This window comes from Acipenser ruthenus, unplaced genomic scaffold (genome assembly GCF_902713425.1).
Source record: "Acipenser ruthenus unplaced genomic scaffold, fAciRut3.2 maternal haplotype, whole genome shotgun sequence".
Classification (NCBI taxonomy): Eukaryota; Metazoa; Chordata; class Actinopteri; order Acipenseriformes; family Acipenseridae; genus Acipenser; species Acipenser ruthenus.
The window spans coordinates 53,362-75,040 of record NW_026708283.1 but is presented as its reverse complement, the minus strand read 5'-3'; the positions used below and the strand labels follow the sequence as shown (position 1 = coordinate 75,040).

The 21,679-nt window shown below is 38.2% G+C and overlaps 1 protein-coding gene across 1 annotated transcript; it reads right to left on the bottom strand.

Moving 5' to 3' along the window:
- Nucleotides 1-10,112: 10,112 nt before the first annotated feature.
- On the bottom strand, nt 10,113-16,542 carry LOC131730525 (uncharacterized). The gene is made up of 11 exons (XM_059020601.1): nt 16,404-16,542; nt 16,066-16,164; nt 15,462-15,591; nt 15,259-15,320; nt 14,672-14,781; nt 14,289-14,356; nt 13,258-13,366; nt 12,918-12,997; nt 12,542-12,711; nt 11,866-12,144; nt 10,113-10,716 (listed from the first exon to the last, which is right to left on the bottom strand). The coding sequence occupies exons 1-11, from the start codon at nt 16,540-16,542 to the stop codon at nt 10,631-10,633; spliced, it is 1,332 nt and encodes a 443-aa protein (XP_058876584.1). The 3' UTR covers nt 10,113-10,630.
- Nucleotides 16,543-21,679: the final 5,137 nt, after the last annotated feature.

The following is a 21,679-nucleotide window of genomic DNA, read 5'->3' as shown; positions in this document are numbered from 1 at the left end:
CCGTGGTTAGCGCTGGCCTGCTCTCTTACATTTTTATAAAGGCAGTCAACATGTTATACCCAATATGGATGTACCATAAAGCATTATTGAAGTCTAAATGGACTGTTTTATTCATCGGGGAGACTTCCAAGATCTTTCTGGGATTAATACAGAGAGAAAAGGAATGCAATTGAAATCAGTGTGGTTTTAGGACACATTCCAGTGGTGCTTAAATGAGAAATAAAAGATTCCCCTTCACAGCTAGTGTTATACACAGCTGATAATGCTGCCATCTGTTGACTGGAAGTTTGACATTTTGGGAGGAGCTAAATGGAACTGAACATCAATAAAATGTCCAATAAGATATCAGGACATTGCCGCTAATGCTCAGTGAGTTGTGTTCAGCAGATGTTGTGTTTACTTGTAAAATAATAAACAAAACAATTTAATAATCATAGTACTGTACTGATGTGTCAATAGTAAGCAAACATTGGCTGTGTGTCTAGGATTGTAACGAACGAATATATAAAAAATGTTTCAGCTTTGTGATCTCTTTTATGGGAAAAGAGACAAGAATGAGGATGAATACTAATATAAGAAATGTGACTGAAATGACTATTGGTGGTGGGTAGTCTGTATTCAGTATTTTTGCACAAATTGACCATTATTCACTTCACTTGACTCTATAAATATATTGAATAGACTATAGTACAGAAGCAGGTTTTTAAAAATGTACCCAATAGAACTTGAATGAGTTTGATTAAAGGTTATATGTATATAAATAAAACTTAAATGCTTACCCATGTGAATAGCTTATTACACCACAGCCACCTGCCCAAATGTGGGTTGAGGTTCAGAAGATTTTTGAAGGCTTAATTCAGGAGACTGGGGAATGATTCAGCAGCAGTTAAAGACCACTGAAGAGGGAAGAAAGTCAGGACAAGCGTGTAATAAATCTGAAGGTTATGCTTTTTATGTTGCATCTGAAAAACACATAAAGGAGACTCTGGCAGCAAACAGCGTAGTGGGAGAGGTTTAAGAATTGCCTGTAGGTGTTACTGACTGTCATCAGACAGAGCCTTGTGTTTAGCTGCAAGGCCAAAAATCTGTAAAGCACCCATTTGTAAGTGAGTTAGTAACTGCAATAGACAGAGACAACATGTGTTACTGACTACTGGCATGCCTGAATCAGAGCCACATAAAATAGATTTAACTTTTTACACCAGTCTTAATAATAAATGCAGACAGGTGACTGTGCTAGACTGTTAGTAACACACAGGTTTCCCAAAGGTTACAGCTATATTAAGTGAGTCAACTTTGTGTCTGTTATATAAAGTATTTCACCATAATATAAATCTCAGTTCTTAATCAGCATGACTGGTCAGTTGATAAACTGTATATGAATAATGAGTTAACTTTCATACAAAGTAAGTATAACATATTATACCAACACTGTTTATTCACTTAAAACATGCAGCCTGATATTCAAAACTGCAGCAACACTTCCTGGGTCAAGTTTGAAAGAATTGACAGCTCATCGTATGGATAATGTAGTAACAGCTACAGTAATGGTGTGTAACTGCTAAACATTACAGTGGAGAGTGAATATAAAACACCATGTCAGAATTGTTAGAGCTGAATGTGTTTTTTCATTATTATTTCATTTTATTATTTCTCACAAAAAAAAGAGATTCTGGCATCAATGAATGTGTGCTTGTATTGGAATTGAAAGATAAATGTGTGTGTTGGTGACTCTCACATTGAGCTGGCCTCTGAACCAGGTGAGTGGATATTGTTGGATGCATTTGTTCCACACTTTGTTTGGCACTTTCTAGGATTCCTAACGGTTAATGATCCCCATAACTCCCTGTGTGGCTTCAGTCCTGGCTGTTTGTGGTCAGACCAGCTTGGCATTATCAAAAACTCACAACGTGATCCAGCATATAGAGTGAGGCCCCAGATCGCCCCAAATCTTACACCTGACCGGTCAGCCAAAAACATGAGAACCAATACATTTAGTAGAAAATTCTGGCAGTCTGACATGACACACTAGAAGGAGCCTGATTCTGTTAGCACAATGGTAGAGAGCTTGTTTTAAAGCTGCGAGATTTCATCTCCTAATCATTGCCACTCTATGAGCAAATATAAAAAGATTACTTTAATAACCTTTATCCTTACCTTAACCCCAAGCCAGGGAGGTAATTCCACAATGAATTCCAAGTCGATGGTGTTGTATGTATCGTAATTCAGCACATTGTTCCTGCATTATGTGGCAAATAATGGCAAAAACTACTTTCACACTGTAACCTTCAATTACACCCAATACCTTCAACCTCTGACACACAAAGATCTGCGGTTACTTGTGTATCACTTGTTTTCCCTTCTGATTTCATACGTTATTCTCTCACGTAATTTTGTCACTAGGCCTGGGATTCCAACCTTTTTGCCTATGGTAACAAAAGAGGTATAATTAACCCTCCAAGTTCCCACTGCGTCATGCTTTAATTTTCCAGGCTGCCCCCAGGATATCTGCCAATTAGAGGCTTTGTTGGCTTTTCATTTGTATGGTTCAGACCTGTTTTATAAGATTAAAAAAGGTCAGGCACTTTATGGGCAGAAAACGGACCAGTTACAGGTTTAGAATTATCAACAAGTCAATTCCAGAAGGGACCGTTAAGAGTTTATGTGACACCCCTGGTAAAATGTCTTTTGTAGTTTGTTTGGGGGGCAATGTTTTAGTACATTCTGTTTGGCACTTCAGGGCATCCCAAGAACTGTCAATACAACCATTGTCACACTGAAGAATTACTGAAATTAATGGTAAGTAGTTTTGTTACAACATGCTTTGATGTCCTAGGTGTGGTTTACCCTCATCCTTGCTCCTCAGTGCCTTGTGATTGGGCTGGAGTGCCCTACAAGGCAAGCCACAGTCAGGCTACACACAGGCTCCTACACACTGAAACCTCTAGTTCTGTGAGGTCCTGGGGAAGCATGTGACCCCCTCATTTTAACTTTTATGTCCTGATTTTTCATTATGAAATCTGCACACCTCATTTATATATATATATATATATATATATATATATATATATATATATATATATATATATATATATATATATATACCTACACCTGCATGAAAACCTCAGTGTGAGCATTTAAATTTGTGCTCTGTAATCAATGATATAGAGACAATAGACAGTCATGTGTGAAAATGTTAGACCACTTTGTGCTTTAATTAGGCATCTTAAACAACTTCTAAAAAGTCTCATGCATTTTACCATTTGTGGCTATGTGTTCCCTTTCTCTTACTATTTTAAATGAATTGCATGTGCAGCCTATTAAAGCCATCAATTAAATAGACCATCAGCCCATTTTGACAATTTTTCAAGATTTTCAATTCCAGTTTTGATGTGCACAACAAATCAAAACAACAGATGCATTGGGGTATTCTCTACTGTATATTTTGAAGCAATCTGGCAATTGCCAAGGGTTCTGTCCACAGATCTGGGAGCAAGCTCAGTGCCTATTGCTTTCCAAACCAAAGCTTGAAACATGTGTGCTGGCAGTTACAAAGGCTGATATATTGCCTAATTACATTTCCATTTTTGAAGTGACTCTCAATTGCGTTTTTGCCCTCCCCCAGTAAAGAGAGACAGAGAAGGGAGGAGAGAGAGAGCGACTGGGTAATGTTTGCTAAATAAATAATACAACAAAAAGATGTTTAAATAATAACTAGAAAATCTCTTGTACTGTATTTCTGTTTCATTAAAGTATCACTGTCCTGGATTCTATTGTTCCTGCTTCCTTTTAAACATAATCATGGTTGTTTTTATATTGTTATCCATGTTTCTTGGGTCATCAATCAATAGGGGGAAATTCTCTGGACCTCCTTTGATTGCCCTGCTACTTTTAAGGAGACTTACAGACTAGACATCACATTTCTGTTTGTGTTTTAAATTAACTTACTGGAGTTGTCAAATAAACACAAATAACAAGTGTCTTAAATTAAGGCGAAACAAACAATGACACTCTAAGGTACTTGTCATAATTAAGGATGTTTTGACACCTAGGTTTGAAGTTTCATGTGAAATGTGTGCTTCAAGAAACACGTGGGTTGAACAGTTAGAGCTGGTTAAAAAAAAAAACAGTCCATTTAAAGTCAATCAATTGTCTACACACAAATTGTTCTTTTTGCTAAAACAAATAATAGCTGGACTCCAACTGTATCAAGCAACACGTATATGGAAACACAGAGCCTCAGAGGGCAAAACTGGCTATCTACCTCTTACCTGAACTTTACTGGTGCAAATTTGGACCCTCCCACATGGTGCCCATCCCACCCCAGGTGGCAGACCTGCCACAGCAAGCTTATCATGTTACCCCTCAAAAGGAAAATGACACAAACCCCTGTAAAACACCACTAACAGAAAATGAATGGTTTCTCATGATCCCCTCTGCACCCTCATTTCCATAGATGACCTTGAATTGCCATTCAACATTCACATGCTGAAAGCTTTGGTATGTTTGCCACCTGCTGGCCTGTTACTTATGTTTAAATAAATAACTGTCCAATTTCCAGCTCATACAAAAATTGTATAACTCCTTGACAGATGAGTTTCTCAGCTGTCTTGGAACTTCATCACTCCCAATCTTTTTTTGGCATGTTATCGTGTGGATTATCATATTAGATCTTGAATTGTTTTTATTTTTATTTTGAACTATAATCTCTACATTTCCGATGGAGACTGTCATGCTGTCTGACAAATTAGGCCCTGGGGATCTTAAGCTGCCATTACCCAGGGTGTCCAATTTCCTGCCCGTGTTCCTGTGTTCTTACGGGGTGACTTCCAGCTGGCCTGAAAAAAAGTCACATCCTCTTTAGAGTCAAGTGCAAATAAATCCTAGGCCTCAGGCCAAAGGGGGAATATAAAAATGCTAAAAAAGGGGACCTTAACAAGCTTTGATTTAATGCTGGGTGACCCAGAAAAGAGTAGTTTTAGGATCCCATGCCAAATACAACTGACATAATCGATAGCTGGTTAAGGGGAGGAATGGTTAGATGCGAAAGACTTTTCTTGTGCTGCTGACTCCAACCAGTCCACTTTACCAACAAGTATGCTAATAATAGATAACCCCAGTCATAGCCGTCAAAGCAGAATTACAGCTATCAGTATCAGGATGAGGTAAAGATCACTATGACTGGCATCTAAAGTACATACAATACCAGTATGTAGAGTTGGACAAGTTCCTCAGCATCACCTTGCTGTGGTTGTGTAAGGTAAGTTTGACCAAATGAATATGCATTTTATCAAGAGACAGGATGACTAGTTTCAGTAAGAATGTGATGCTTCACATTGTTGTGGCAATATATAGGTTGTCTGACTGTTAGTCAGTTGTCATCTAAAGGAATGTCCACAGTGGAGAATAACCCCAATCAACAGTCCTGTGATTGTATAGAGCTGCTGTACAGAGCAGAGCTCATCCCCATCTCTATTGAATGGTTTTGTGTGCAGCCCCAGGCTCCAGCAGCTCTCGCTCTGCCTCAGTGCTTTGACTTCCTACACACCCTGTGCAGTCTTCCAGACCAGGCCAGTCAGGCAGGCAGGCTGGGACAACAAGAACAACAGAAACAAACCATTGTCCATGCACTGTCCAATCACTGTCTGTCAAAATGACAGGCCACTGGAGTGCTTTTCACAATACACAACCTTGAGGTGCTGGTGGATTCAAAATGAATTGGTTACACAAAAGGATTTGTTAATGTAAATAGCATGTTATATATATATATATATATATATATATATATATATATATATATATATATATATATATATATATATATATATTATTGTTATTAATATTAGCCTGCTTTAGCCTGAAAGACATTTCTGAGTCAACATAAACTCCTAGGTCTTTTTCATAGTTCCCTTCTTCAATTTCAGTATCTCCCATATGATATTTATAATGCACATTTTTATTTCCTGCATGCAATACTTTACACTTTTCTCTATTAAATTTAATTTGCCATGTGTCTGCCCAGTTCTGAATGCTGTCTAGATCATTTTGAATAACCTTTGCTGCTGCAACAGTGTTTGCCACTCCTCCTATTTTTGTGTCGTCTGCAAATTTAATGAGTTTGCTTACTATACCAGAATCTAAATCATTAATGAAGATTAGGAATAGCAGAGGACCTAATACTGATCCCTGTGGTACACCACTGGTTACCTCGCTCCATTTTGAGGTTTCTCCTCTAATCAGTACTTTCTGTTTTCTACCTGTTAACCACTCCCTAATCCATGTGCATGCATTTCCTTGAATCCCTACTGCATTCAGTTTGAGAATTAATCTTTTATGCTGGACTTTGTCAAAAGCTTCCTGGAAATCTAAATAAACCATGTTGTACGCTTTGCAATTATCCATTGTCAATGTTGCATCCTCAAAAAAGTCAAGCAGGTTATTTAGACAGCAATCTCCTTTCCTAAAACCATGCTGACTGTCTCCCAGGATATTGTTAGCATATAGGTAATTTTCCATTTTGGATCTTATTATCGTTTTCCGTAAGTTTTAATATAATAGAAGTAAGGCTTATTGGTAATGTTTTTGGCCTCATGGTAGAATCAGTCATCAGCCTCCCTCCCTCTCCTCCTTCCACTTTCCTCCTACCTCTTTGGCTTAAAAATATGGTGGACATAGCTTATATGTGTTGTAAAAAAAAAAAAAAAAAAACATACCAATATTATTAGTATCAGTATTTTTCTCAGATACTGGTATACATTTTTTTTTTGTACTGAACAATACTAAAAACATTAGACTTTTCTCTGTCAGTCTGTGTCAAAAAGATTAGTGTTTACCTTTCTAGTAAAATAAATGTTTATGAAATTCCAGACATTTTTTTGGCAATGTGTGTGTGTATTGCGCTCAGGGTTTGGCCTGTGTGTGGTCCCTGTTGTGCACAGGGGAGGGGGTTGTGTGCCTGCGAGGTGGGTAGGAAGGGTGGGGACAGGAAGCTGTTGCTGATGTACCTGGCAGGCCCCCTCTGGAGACAGAAACGCTTACCCTAGGCTTGCCCAGCAGTGAGCTGTGAAAACACAGGACACGATTGAAAACAGAGACCCTGACACCAACCAAAACCAAAATGGGCAATAAAGCGTCTCAGTTTATATTAAAAAGAGGAGAACATAAATGTTAAAAAAAAACAAACAAAAAAAATCATTTTGGCCAACCAAGACTTCCACTTTTTTACTTGTGCACTTTTTACTTTGGCACTTTATTTGCAATGAAGTTGAAATAAATAATATTGAAATAGAAAAGGAAAGAAGCAAGCCCATTGTTGAATAGATGGATTTCCCTGATTCTCTGGTGTTCTGCTTGGTCTTGTGTCTTGCACCATGTCAAAATTTGTTTAGCTTTATTTGACAGGTAATACATTATAAATGATATATTACATTACCATTTGCCCCTTTTGTACAAATGAGTGTGTGTTGATTTAAAACTAATATAAATACATATTTTACAACAACAAATATAGAAAAACATTACAATTCTTATTGATATCGCAACAAAAACAGTGTGATACACAAGTGTAAAAAGGATGGGGTAGAAAATAGTCTGAAGAATAGTTGTGAGGACTGAAGTATACAATAAGTATACAATATTAAAACCTCTATTGGCACATTTGATGTTATGTTGGAGATTGTAAGGTTTTAGTTGGTAAGGTTCCCAAATCTGATCATCATTAACCTGTGTATGTATTATGTTTAATCCTTATTATATAAATCATATAACAAAGTTTGTTCCAATTACTAGTTATTAATGGTCACCTGCACAAATCCCAATCAATCAACAAACAAATAAATGAGCAAATAACAAAATAGATGCATATGTATGTACATACATACATAAACACACTATTTTGCAGCAGTCTCCAGGTGGGAAGGGGTTAAAGCAATCTGACACAGGAATGAGAATTCCTTGCTGTGGCGGCTGGTAGCAGCTTCCGGTTGCTCTGGGAAATCTGTTAAACTGAAACCATTCTGTGAATCCCACAGTGGGAATAAATCATTCTTAACTAGCCCCCTCACACACCATAGTGGGCCAGTGCCAAGAAACCAATGGCATGCTTTTTTTTTTTTTTTAATTGAAGCAACAGTATCTATTTTTTTTCTCAAGCTCTGCTTAAGACTGATGCCCTTATTAAAATATTTTTCACGATTTAAGAACAAAGGTAAATGAACCATATGAAAACAAACTGTAGTGAAAAAGAACAGTAACATGGAAGAAAAAGTCTCCACTTTAACTACACTGTAACTGACAGGGTCTTCTTCGAAATCTGTAATCAATAGAAGTCCACAGAGTAGTTTTACTTTTGCTTGGGTCCATTTGCACTTTTTATATCCTTGACCATTGTTTGTTAAGAAAGGTTTACAATCTAACTTAGTGGATAAAGACATGTTGATTATAAGGACCTGCTATATTGTAACCTTAAACCACAAACAACAGAAGATACCTTGAAAATCAGGAGATTTGGCGCCATCTACTGAAAGAAGGTAAAAGAACATAAGAAATGTATGAATGAGAGAGAGGTGGCCAGCCATTCGTCCCATCTCAGTTAGTCTGGTTCCTCGTAGCTGATTAATCTCAAAACTTTATCAAGGATTCAAGTGATACTGCTTTAACAACGAGACTGGGTAGCCCATTCCATAACCTCACCACTCTCTGTGTGAAGACGTCTTCTTCCCTCTGTCCTAAGTCTAGCCTCACTTAATTTCCGACTGTGTCCTCTGGTCCAGGTTTCTGTACTGCACTTAAAGGGTACATAAGGACCTTTTTATTTTATTGTGTTACATGTTCCCATGTGTTGCTACAACTGTTTACGTAAGGTGTGTGTATTGTTTTAATTAATTATTATTATTTATTTTTTTTACATTTTGACCACTTTTTTAAACTGCCTCAAGATGGCTTCCCATGTACCCGCATGGACCTCTCAGAAAAAGTGACCACTACATTTTCCATCATCCTCCTGCTCACATGATGGGAAATGCAGTTCTGAGAGGTCCATGCGGGTACATGTGAAGCCATCTTGAGGCAGAGAATGCAATTTAAAAGTTTAAAAAAGTGGTCAAAATGTAAAAAAAACCCCGAAAATTAATTAAAACAATACACACACCTTACGTAAACAGTTGTAGCAACACATGGGAACATGTAACAAAATAAAATAAAAAAGGTATGTATGTACCCTTTAAAGAAATAGTTAGGGTTAACTATGTCAACTCCTTTTAAGAATTTAAAGACTTCAGTCATGTCTCCCCTAATTTGTCTTTGTTCTGGACTAAACATATTCAGTTCTTTCAGACTATCCTCATAGCTCGTTCCTTTAAACCCTGGGATTAGTCTGGTTGCTCTTTGTTAGACTCTCTCCAGGCCCCCAGTGTCTCTTTGGTACAGTGCGGTCTCACCAGTGCATTATACAGCCTCATCATAACCTCCTTGGATTTGTACTCTACACTTTTGGATATATATCCAAGCATTCTGTTTGCCTTTTTGATTGCTTCCCCACACTGTCTGGTTGCTGACAGTGATGAGTCTATTACAACACCAAAATCTTTCTGTTGGTGTGCCTGTTTCAGTTCTACACCCCACATTTGGTGCATGGATCCTACATTTTTGTGACCGGCATATAACACTTCACATTTTTGCAAATTTGACAAGTTTGCTGACTATCCCATGCAAACAGGAAACAATTGCGGTAGCCCACTGATATATGGACACAGCTAGCAGTGTTCCCTTTTACAAGTGCTCTCTGCCTCGTATGTTTTAGACACTTATGAAGCCACTTCCATGTATTACCAGTGATTAGAAATGCAGGATTAGTCTTTCATGTTGCATTTTGTCAAAAGTGTTTTGGAAGTCCAAGTTTATGATATCATAGGCTCCTTTGTGTCCATCCTTGCTAACTTCAAAGAGGTCTAAGAGGTTTGCCAGACCGGAGTGCCCTGTACAACTCAAATTTGTCATGACTGATAGGTATGACTTAGTAACACCATCTGTTCAAAACTTTCACCTTAAACCCCAAATGAACTCTTTATCTTTAAATCTTTATTTAATACAGTATACAGTTATTTGGGCCTGAGCTTTAGGTATAAAAAAATACATGTTGGAAAACTGCAAATACTGAGAACGACTCTAAATGTTAACCTAAGGATTAGATATTGCACCTTTCTTATACCGTTTCATAACTAAAGCGGTCTCTTTATCTCCATAATAGAACAACTTAAATGGCACTAACCATTGTTTTTTGGATTTACCATCACTGTATCCAGTTGTTAATTCCCTGAGGATAATCAGTAAACTAGGTGTATAATCTAATTGAGTTCCTTCCTAGTAATATCTGCACACTTGATATGACCCTTTTAAGACTAAGAGGAGAATGTCCCCAAAATAATAATAATAAAAATAAGAAATTAAGATTTTTTAAAATACTGTATATAAACTTTATATTACAAAAAATCCCTTGTACAGAATTTGTAGATGAAAAGCATCACAGCAACCGTGAAAACAGCTGTCCAGCGGGACCTGTGTGGTTCTAAAACTAAAGCAAACAACACCCCCGTGGGTCTTAGTAAAATTGTCTTGCAAAGGCAACTTGCTTTCATCTCAGGTGGGTGGAGTGAAGCGATTCCAGCGACGCAGTTTTCACTGAGAAACCAAAATCCAGAACCTTTCCGTGGGACCTGTCTGAAAGCAAACAGAAGGATTCTTTTTACCCACACTGTAATCATCCTGGTATTTTAACAGTTTCCTTTTATTAGTGAAGTTCTTGTGTTGGTGTACACACTGGCAATCCTGCTGCTCACAGCCAAGAACTGAAATAGAGCCTGGCTCCCTTAGATAAGTGGCTAGAAGCTCTGTAACGATTGTGTCAATTTCTGGAAATCAGCACTGTGGAGCGTTGCACAAACCTCACACATAATGCCCTGGTCATTTAAAATACAGATATAAACATTAATAGAATAACCATTCTATAGTTGGCTTACTGTTCCTAATAATGTATCCTGTAGCTTTGAAAAAATAATGACTATTTCAGTTTTGTGTGGATACCTGAATACATGACAATGAAGGTTTTGGAGATGGAAGAATGGGTGAAGGGGTTGAGTTTTATTTGCTCCCTATGGCACCAAGGAACCCCTAGAGTGCACTGGCATGCTAAATAAATTCCCTTTGCATTGGCAGCACAATGCCTCTCAGCGTGAAGCAATAGAGGCCACTTTTAAAGTGGACTTCGGTTGAGCCCCAGCTATGTTTTAAGTGCTCTTGGGTACTGAAAAACACCCCCAGCCACCCCCCAAGTGAGGGCCTGAGTACCTCTTCTTTAGGCCCTTGGCTGTAAGCTGTCGCTCTTTCACAAAGAGCGAAAGAGCTAGACCAGGCCCAGACAGTTTTAGTGAACAAAGATGGTAGCAAGGCCCTTACTACTTCTTTGATTTATTCTCAGACAGCCCAGTAAGCACATGCTGTCTCCGCTCTTTACAAGCCAAAAAAACAGAAGGGGAAGCATTTCTGTAAGCCACTTGGTTCGGCTCTTAAAGTGACAAGAACAACCACTTTATCTTTATTTACCTTAATCGGATTCACAAAAGAAAAAGCTGCCCACTGATTGTGTTTAAATTAATAACTTACTTGAACTTAATTCTTCAATTTTACTGGAGTTCCTTGTGGAAATGTGCAGTATATAAGATAGAGAACTATTAAAATAGCCTGTTTTTTTTCTCTCTGTGTCCTGTTGCAACCTCTGGCTAGATTAAGGAATTGTGAGAAAAGTGCAAATTGGGTACATGTCATATCTACAGCAACAACACCCTCACACATTGCTGTTTTGAAGGTTACCTTGTTGTGGCTGGGGTGTCAACAGCAGAGACTGAGACCTCAGTAAGTTGGAACGTCTCTGCTGGAATCTGGTGAAGAGTTTCTTTCTGACCTCTGCTGTGTCCTGTAGCAATCCGGTGAGATAGACTGGCTTGGGCAGTCTAGGCAAGGCATGCTGGGAGGAAATGTGCTGGCCTCTGGCTAACCACTCATTGGCGGACTGGATGGTTGCCGATCTGCAGAGTCCTCTAATGCGTGGGGTGCTTTTGGAAGCATGGTGGTGCAACCAGGACCTGTCATCTAAAACACAGGAAGTAATAATAGACTTGTTTTACAGGACTATCATAATACAGGTCTCTGTACCACTCCTTTAGGTGTCAGCGGAGACAAACCCATCCCACCCAAATCATTCTTCACAACTTGAAAGTCACTGTGTGCAAAGTTAGGTGATTATGGTGGAATGTGGATGGTTAGGAAACATTTAAAATCTACTGTGTTTCCTCCAATTATGCATGGACTATAAGAAGGAGTGGACCAAGTACACTGAACTTAAGGGGGGGTATTTTGAAAGAGAATAAAAACAATTCAGGTGGGTCAGTTGGTTTTACTTGTCGTCAGAGAAATGTGAGTGAGACACATGTCTTAAAGCATTCTGCAAAATTCAGAAAAAGAACAAAACCTAGTACTCAGCAGATACCTTTTGAGACAAAACTTGTTTCCATGGGGGTTCCTGGAGGGACTTGTCTCCATGCTTCGATGCACCGTGCCTGGTAGGAGGAGCTACTCTCTGGCCTATAGGAGATCTCCCCTTCATCAGCTGAAGAAGTGTCCATTCCAGGGACTTTGTGGAAAATCCCAGGGATCCTTCTATGAGAAAACAGGACACAGACTATAAGGATAATAACAATAATCCCTTCAATTATTTATTATTGGTTGGTTTGTAGAATATAAATTACAGGATTTAAAGATTTCAAAATGTTCAGCCCGCAACTTTAAAATATAAAATATTCGAAAGCCAAGCATGCATCTCAATGTCCTAAAAAAATATATAGCTGTAAGATACAATGTGGCACCTTCTTGCACTCTTTGCTCTCAACTGCTTGCTCCTTCCAGGGACACAAGGGTTTGTTTCAGAATCAGGAATCACAGTCACCTATGGGGCAGTAATTAGAGGTATAATGGCACACTAAAATCACAGCGAAATAGATAATATCATAAACTTGGTCATTTAAAGTTCACTTTGTTATTCTTATGTAGAATTCACATTGTGTACAGCTTAAGTAAAGTTAATATATATTGTGGATGTGATCTGAAGTATATATATATATATATATATATATATATATATATATATATATATATATAAACATATTGGTTGATTAAAGAGCAGCAAGGCCATCTATCTTTGCTGACCTTGTAGTTGAAGTTTATCTTCTTCTTGGGGCTTGGTGGCCTGCTGTCCCTCTGTTCCAGCAACCCATGGTCCTCTGTAACCTTGTTAAGGTCATTGATGAGAAAACAGCTAGCAAAGAGGGACAGGCAACAAGACTTTATTTTATTTTTCTCAGAACACATACGGTATGATGGTCCAATTAACAGAACAGGTATGTGAGAACTGTGAAACAAAAACAGCATAAACTATTGAAATGAATCTCAGTGATAAGGCTGTTCAGTACTGTGGCAGTGAACATCCAGAGGTATAGACAAATATATTCAAAGTGGGTTCAGGACAGTAACCTTATTTTGCAGCAGACTGACTAGCTGACAACAGTTTTGCAGTCAAAAGGGGCAGTTGCAAATAAGATTCATCTTTCAAAAGAAGGGTATTTATTTATACATGTGGACGTTATTCCACATGTCTGGAGATTAATAAGCACAAGATGAAAGCCCATTATTTGACCTTTATCTAACTGTAAAGCCTCATGGAAAAATGCTCATAAATACAGAGGCACTTGATGCAAGGTTGGCTTTTCACATAGATTCCTGTGGTCCAAGATGTCTTCAGACTTCCCATAAAGTCTGATTTATGAACCACATAGCTCCTGCAAACTTTTAATATCAGCATCCATCACGCAGAACCATTGCCCACCCAGGTTTTACTGTTTCATAAGAAAGCTAGTTATGCAAGTTGCTTAATGTGGATGGAAAACAGGAACAGAATTGCAGATAACCCCCAGCCCCCATCAGGGGCACATTACTTGACAGCATGCATGGAGATACCCTTTATTAATGTTTAAATTGCACAACCCAGCATGAAGACTGGGTTCTTTTGAAACAGTGAATATAGCCCAAAAGAAAGAATTAGAAGACTTAAGAAAGTATATTAAAAATGAAATGTCAAAAGTTAATAAGACAATAAAAATACGTTGGTAAAATCGATTGTACAAACTTAGCAAGAAAGTTTTATCATGATTATCAAAAACACTCCACTTAAATCTTTATACCTGTCTTTCGCCCCCTGCTCTGCTTGTTCAATGGAGTTTCCTAAAGACTGTTTTTCCTGTCCTGGCCCCTGTGGATTTAGTACAAATACAAGCAGGATCTTAATGCTCCAGCAGGATATATATATATATATATATATATATATATATATATATATATATATATATATATATGGATTGAAATGAAATCACCTGTTTGATTTTGTGAAAAATGACAGTGTCACACAAGAAAAGAAGAGATATGTAGTCCAACAGTTCACCTTGTCTATAATGGTGATGAAACTATCTAATAAGCTTACACTTTGTGGTCCTCATGCATACCCAAAAATGGTTATGAAGGTGAAATGCATAACATTTAGTTATGGAAAATACAATATAATTCTCACAATTCCATTTTCCGCAGTCAGGTCCAGTGCTCTCTCTGTGGATGTCAACGCTGCTGGGTCACTGTCACTGTTAAAAGGGACTGTTGGGTTCGGATCACTATCCTCTTTCACTTTGAAAGATACAGACAAGGAGCCTAGATGATGAGACTGGGAAGGGTGGTAAGGGTGGTGGTGGTGGTGGGGGGGTTGGGGGTGGTAATGTTAGAAAGACACTTGCATGAGCAAATTGGTGCTGTAATGGTGATACAGTACAAGGGGAAATACAGTAATAGAACAGATCACTACCATACCTCTGTCATTCCATTTTCTGTTTTCTTGGAGACTGAAGGCTCGGTTGTTATAGAAACTGAGCTAGGCCTCTCAGTGTCAGCCTTTTTTAACAGAGTGGCTGGGACTCCCCTGGGACCTTTGGATGGTAAGTCCTTTTTATATTTGCCTGTTTTTAAAAATAACATAAAAAACTTTGAAAGTTTCACCAAAAAAAAAAAATACTGATGTAATGATGAAGGAAAAAGAAAGAAGCTGAACCAACACATCAGACTATTTATTGGGGTAAAATATTAATTTCTTGAGGATTAATTTCCTACCTTCCACTGAGCAGACTGGGGTTATGGTATCAACTTCGTCGGTTGTATCATGGAGGGTGATTCTGATGGGAAACAATTAAATTCACATATTTGTCCAATTTCCAATTTCCAGTGATATGTAGGCTTTTCCATCACTGTTTCTGATCACTGTGAGAAATGTCTTTATGTCCCAGGGCTGGCACACCACAGAGGAAATGCCCTACCTGTCCCCAGAAGATCCTTTGGGCTTCCAGTATCCCAACCTCCCATCCCACTCCAGCAGGGTCAGATCCACATAACAGTAGTGTTCATTTATGTGTCTCCCTCTGTGCACCACCAGAGAGCCATTGGGCGCTGTTGAAGAAGGAAATATTTAAAAAAAAAACAACAAAAAAAACAACATTTTATTTATTGATGTACGCACAACTGTATTGGTTTATTTTCTTTGCTTTCTTTAAAATTCCTACAAATCTCAGTACTCATTTACGTCCTCAACAAACATCACCTACAGTAATGGGATGTCATGTCTGATGCTCATTCAGAAGCACTTTCCCCTTCTGAGACAGAACTCAGCAAATACAAATCAGATCTTGGTTTCTATTGTTGCCTTAACTTTTTTGTGTTCTTGATGGTTTTCTGTCAAAATATTTGCTATTTCACATTAACATTTCATTGCAATCATCACCTTCATCCTCCACAGCTCCTCCTAAGCTGAACCAGAAACGAAAGGATACAAAATGACCCTAAATCTGTGGAACAAGGATCCTCCACCTATTGAAAATATAAGGCAAATTGGTAAGAATAACAGGCAAATTGGGGCCTGCCTACCTGCAACAGTATCCATTTGAATGTGTGCAAGGTTGGCTTCTGGGAGTGCAAGGATTCGTCCCACATTGTGCTGTCCGAGAAGAACTGCATCTCCTAACTCTAAAAACAAATCAATAAAAAAGATGCAGGGTATTTTTTTTCCAGTTTGAAAACTAATTAGCAACAAGATATAGTTGACACTTTTGACAAGATTGTTTGCTTTCAAACACTTCACTGGTTAATTAACTACAGAAGTTCCAAGTAAATAATTATATCAGTGTTACTAATATACTCATACCTCAAGGTAAATTTCCAAGGTTCTCTTAGCGCTGTTACAGGAAGACATTAAGCAATGGTACCTGGCATAATGATGTGATCTGCAGCTCCAGAAAACTGACCCCAAGCTTGTTTCTTCATCCATGTTGAGTTCCGAATTCTGGAAAAAGAAGCTTCATTTAAATTTTTACCATGTTCCTCATCTGTTAAGAAAGCAGCCATTTCTAGTGACTGAGAGCCAAATCATGAATGTCATTGTTTCTGGATCTGCTCCACTAGAGGTACCAAGACAGAGAACACCAGAAGTCTTCTATTTATGTCAAAATATTGATGCTACTAACCCCTGATGTAATGTTTCACTGGACTGGAGAATGGCAGAGAAAGCTCTACGGGGTAACACATTTCTGGCCTGCAAGGAAAAGGAAACAATACTGTTTCATTCACTGTATTGTGTTCTGTTTTGCTCCTGTGTATCTACCATTCATCCCAGATCTTGAATCACTTGTGACCTGAGCCTAACCCAAGCATCCAAACAGCTCTCCTAGCCATTTTGCTACCTATTATTAATGTAGCTGTAATACTGTGTACAGTGTGAGCCCAGCATGCTCTGTTCAGCACGCTCTGAGCCACACTAATTCACTGAGCTGTACTCACAGACAGGATGAAGGATTCCTGGATGCTGTGGGAGGGGTTGGCACTGAGGTGAAGCTGGCTGCTGTGAGACTCCTGGATCTGGCGGGTGATGTACTCTGAGGCAAGCTCCACAGCCTGCCCCGTGCCTTGCTGTAAGATTGTAAGAAACAGATATAAGCTGTGTTTGTCCACACAAAAAAAGTATTTTATATTACTGGTATAATTAAAAAATCCCAATCCTATATTAAAATCGACATTTACTAAGTGGTAGAGAGAAGAGTTGATTCATTCAACATGAAAACGTTACTTCTCCAAAGTGATTAAAATTGTGTACCTTCTGACTGGCGCTCCTCTGCATCATGAGAGTAACCTTCTCGGCTGTACATTGATCCCCTGTGGCCAGTGTGAGAAGCTGTCCCACTCTGCAGTCACTCCTGATGAAGGTGTAAAACGCGGGGACAACCGCAAACAGAACGGCTACCTCTGAGGCCAGTAAAGTCTGGAACCGTTTGTGACTGAAAAAACATGTGGAGATGGGTGATGGGTGAGTGGTAGATACTAGATAACACACTAAGGGATGATAGAAACCTGTAGCCCACAGTAACATGGAGGAATAGAACCCTTTCTCATATAATTGACTGTGATACTGAAAGGCATACCTGGAATTTCTGTACTTCCTGACAAGCAGCTGTTGGTTCCTCTGATCGCAGACGCCCCCTTTGATCATTTCCGTAAGCAGGAAGTAGAGACACAGGAATAGCTGGTCATATAGGCTTCCATCCTGAGAACAGCACCCAAGATATCAGTTGTGGACATGACATATAGTACTTAATACATAGACTAATGAAATTACGCAAATCGTCCGTGGAGGGCCATTATTGGTATATGTCAATGGATTTGGTAGTTTGTTACTAAGCTTTGAAAAACAGCCCCTTATTGTGAATTGTTACAGTGTTCACCATTACAGGCCACTGTTTAAGCAAAATCAGAAGTGAGTAAATAAGAGACAGGGGTTACAATACTCTGCATCTCTAAAGGCTGAGTGTAGACGGCATGTGAATGTCGGGTAGATGAAGGGTGGCCACCTGTCACGATGAACTGAAATGTGAAACAGATGTACCAGCTGCACTTCCCTAAGCCAAGGTCAAGCACCAAGATTAGAGGTCAAACGATGCGCTTGTTATTACAAGCAGGCTTTACAGTGACAACAAAAGCCCCCAGGCATTTGGTGATAAACCCAGCACAGCCTGCTTTGATAGAAGGCTCCACAGCACAAACTCTAATAAGAAGTGGTTTACAGAAATAACACAATTATCCCGTGTAAGCTGGTAATATTTGTACTATTTAAGAATAAATCTTTCTCCTTATTGACAATGTTTTGCCTCACAAGGTCCCAACCCATATCAACTCTCAGATGAGTCCACACTGTAGTTTTACCATGTGGACTGCTTCACACATCTGTCATGATAAGTATAAATTGATAGTCATTTTCCTAGAAGCCTTAACAACTAATTTGACATTTCTTTGAGTGACACTAATGTAAAATTACCTTCTGGATTTGCTTCACTTTTTATGCACTTTTATTTTTAACATCCACTGGAACAAGCTTAGTAAATTCGACCCAGTGCTTTGTATTACTAGCTTCAACTGACTAAGGCCACAGATTAAGGCAAAAATACAAATCACCCATGTGAAAAATACTGGTATTCTATGGCATTAACTAGAAAGTTATATGCATGTTGTAGTACTGTATATTTGACAATACTGTATTCCATAGTGAATTTTTCAACATTATTATAATGTTTTAATTACTTGTATGGTAAAAGATATAGCTTTATGTTGCTGTATGTCAGATTTTACAAATGTAAGAGGTTAACATTGGTGCCTCAAATGTCAGAAAAGAACAAGTATTTCTTTTCATCCACGGGCCGCTGAGCCACGCTGAAAATCATTATCAATGAGTGCCACCTGGTGGTAGTAAGTCAATATAAAATTATAGTAACATTTATCTATTTTGAGACATAATTGAATTGATCAAAATTGAGACACATTATAAACAGGTCATTTTTATGGGCAGTTACAGAAATTGCTCCACAAAAGTTTGCTTTGTGCAAGCTGGCCCAGAACAAAAATGCTAACATTAACACAGTTGACAACGATGTGTTGATATTTGGGATTTGGGCAGGTCACAAAGCCCTACAAGTTTTCACAGATCAGTTCACACCCTGGAATTCTGGTGCAGCGCTCAGTAAGAAGTGAATCAATAAGATTAAAAAAACCAAACAAGAGTTTGTTTGTAGTTCATAATATTGTTTACATGCAGTGTTCTGTAAATAAGTACAGGAGAAGTACAGATATGTCTTTACAGGTTTGCATACACAGACACAAGTTCTTGCCTGTCAACCACAAGTAAATATTTGCTGAGGCACAGCAGTTTGCAATACTGATAGGTACAGTGTTTTTAGTATTTATCCATAGCTATTGAAACGCAAGTTCCAACTGACTGGAACTCAGAGCTGCTTGAGAGATGTTTCTAGATATCCTATACAAACACATTAACAACACCTGTACAGTGAGTTACATTAGAACATTTGATTCAGCTTTTACTGCACTAAAGGGGTAAGCTGGGTTAATTGCTCCCTGGATGCAATCTGTCCATTGAAAGCTGCCTTCACCTTCCTTAAAGTGACCATGGCAGATAGTCCCCATTATAGTTTTAATCCCAACTATATAAAAACAAATGCACTCTAAATATCCAACAAGTTCGGTCACCTATAAAAAGTCAATCCCCACTGGATGCTTTTTGAATTCTTGCTATCAAACAGTTCAGTTATGACTACACTGTTCGAAAGATAAGCCTAACCATTTGATTGAATTATTGCCTGGTATTTGATTGGACACATCATAGTTGATTGTTATCCCAGAAGAGCAACGCTGTATTTCTTATAGCTGTATAAATGTTAAGCTGTCTAAAGAAACCTAGATTTTATTTATGATTGATATTATGTGCTAAATACACAGAATGTGTTTAAAAAGTTTTGTTTTTTAATACTAATTATTATTTGGCACTGCCTGCTAAAATGTATTACTGCTTTATTATATTATATTTGTTCTATTTATCATTAAAACAAAAACCACTACCTTTGTAAATCAGTGGACACATAAGCCTGAGGAAGCTTGACACTAATGAACATCAATGAGCTTGTCACCTGTTTACTGTCCTTGTCCAGCTTGACTGCTCCAACCAGCAAAGCCACAATGTTGACCCTTTGTCCAGGGGTCAGCAGGAACATGTCAGGGGTGAAGACATTCCTAAATATCCCAATCAAAAAAGGCAGTGAGAAAAAAAAAAAAAAAATACAAACACTGGCATGTCCAGTGAACTAATATCAAAATTCAAGAAGAAAAGAGCTAACATCAATAAACCAGGACAATAAAAAAAAGTTCTAGGTTATCACACACTTAATTTGAGGATAAGGTGGTTGGACAGTATATACAACTTCTTACGGCTAGCCATGTGGCAGCTGTCTTGGAGATAAGGGGTGGTCCATCTCACATGAACTTCCAGCTGTGATTCAGGTGTAAGAAGTCACAACATAAACCAATCAGATCAAATAAGACCTTTACCCAATCCTGTTTAGACTGGTGATCCTCAGAGTGTCTTGAATTAGCTCCAGTGGGAGGGAGAACTCCAGGGTGGCCTGTTCACAATAGAGGACAACATACCATTAGCACCAGCTATTATGTAAGGGATAAACAACATTAAGTGGTCAATTGGTGAAATTAATCCACTCTTTTTGTGTGTCGTTTGACATGAAAACCGTTGATTATTCGAACACAGATTTAAACACTTTGAGATGTTTATTCCATTTCTAAATTACCTCATATTCATTGCCATATGCCATTCATATTCTACCTCTTCTGGCATTTAATCCATGATAGCATTAACAATTTAATTAATTTTCAGATGATATTGGGGTTTACATGCAAACCTTTTAAACCACAACGTCCACAAACATGCTATAAAATAAAATACTATGCATGAAAATACATATAGCACTTCAAAACCTGGGGACATATATGTACGAGTATATATAAACAGAAAGCAATGGATTCTGCCTTTGACTCTTGCCTTGACAATGCCCAGCCATGCATGCATGCATTCATGTCATTGTAAATGGACAGCTCCATTGGATGCTGTTGTATATCAATATAGCCCTGATGCACAGAGAAATTACTGGTGATCACTCAGATGATCGCAGTTCATCTTTAAAGAGATTCTCTGACAAGCTGATCCCACACCTGGACACTACAGCTACGACCAAACGTTTTGCATCACTTAGAATTTTAGGATTGAGACATAATAACAAATAAAAAATAAACAATTTGAACATAATTTAGATCTTTTATTTAACATCATGTTATCAAAGAAACTACAAAATGAGATCGCAAAAGTCTACCGGAAGCCATAACAGTAGTACAGTATTTCATATCAGTTTTCGAAATGTCACAATTTTCAATTTTGGGCAGTTTTTCGTTAAGTATATGGAAATAAGTAAAGCGGCTTGTAATTCAATATGTTAGCGTAACATTATTCCACAGGTTTCATTCGACTTTATGAAGCAAAATTAGTTAATTATATAGGGTGATGCAAAACTTTTGGTCATAGCTGCGTATTTGGCCATAACTTCCTACTTACTTAGTGTCTTTTTGAGCACTGTATTTA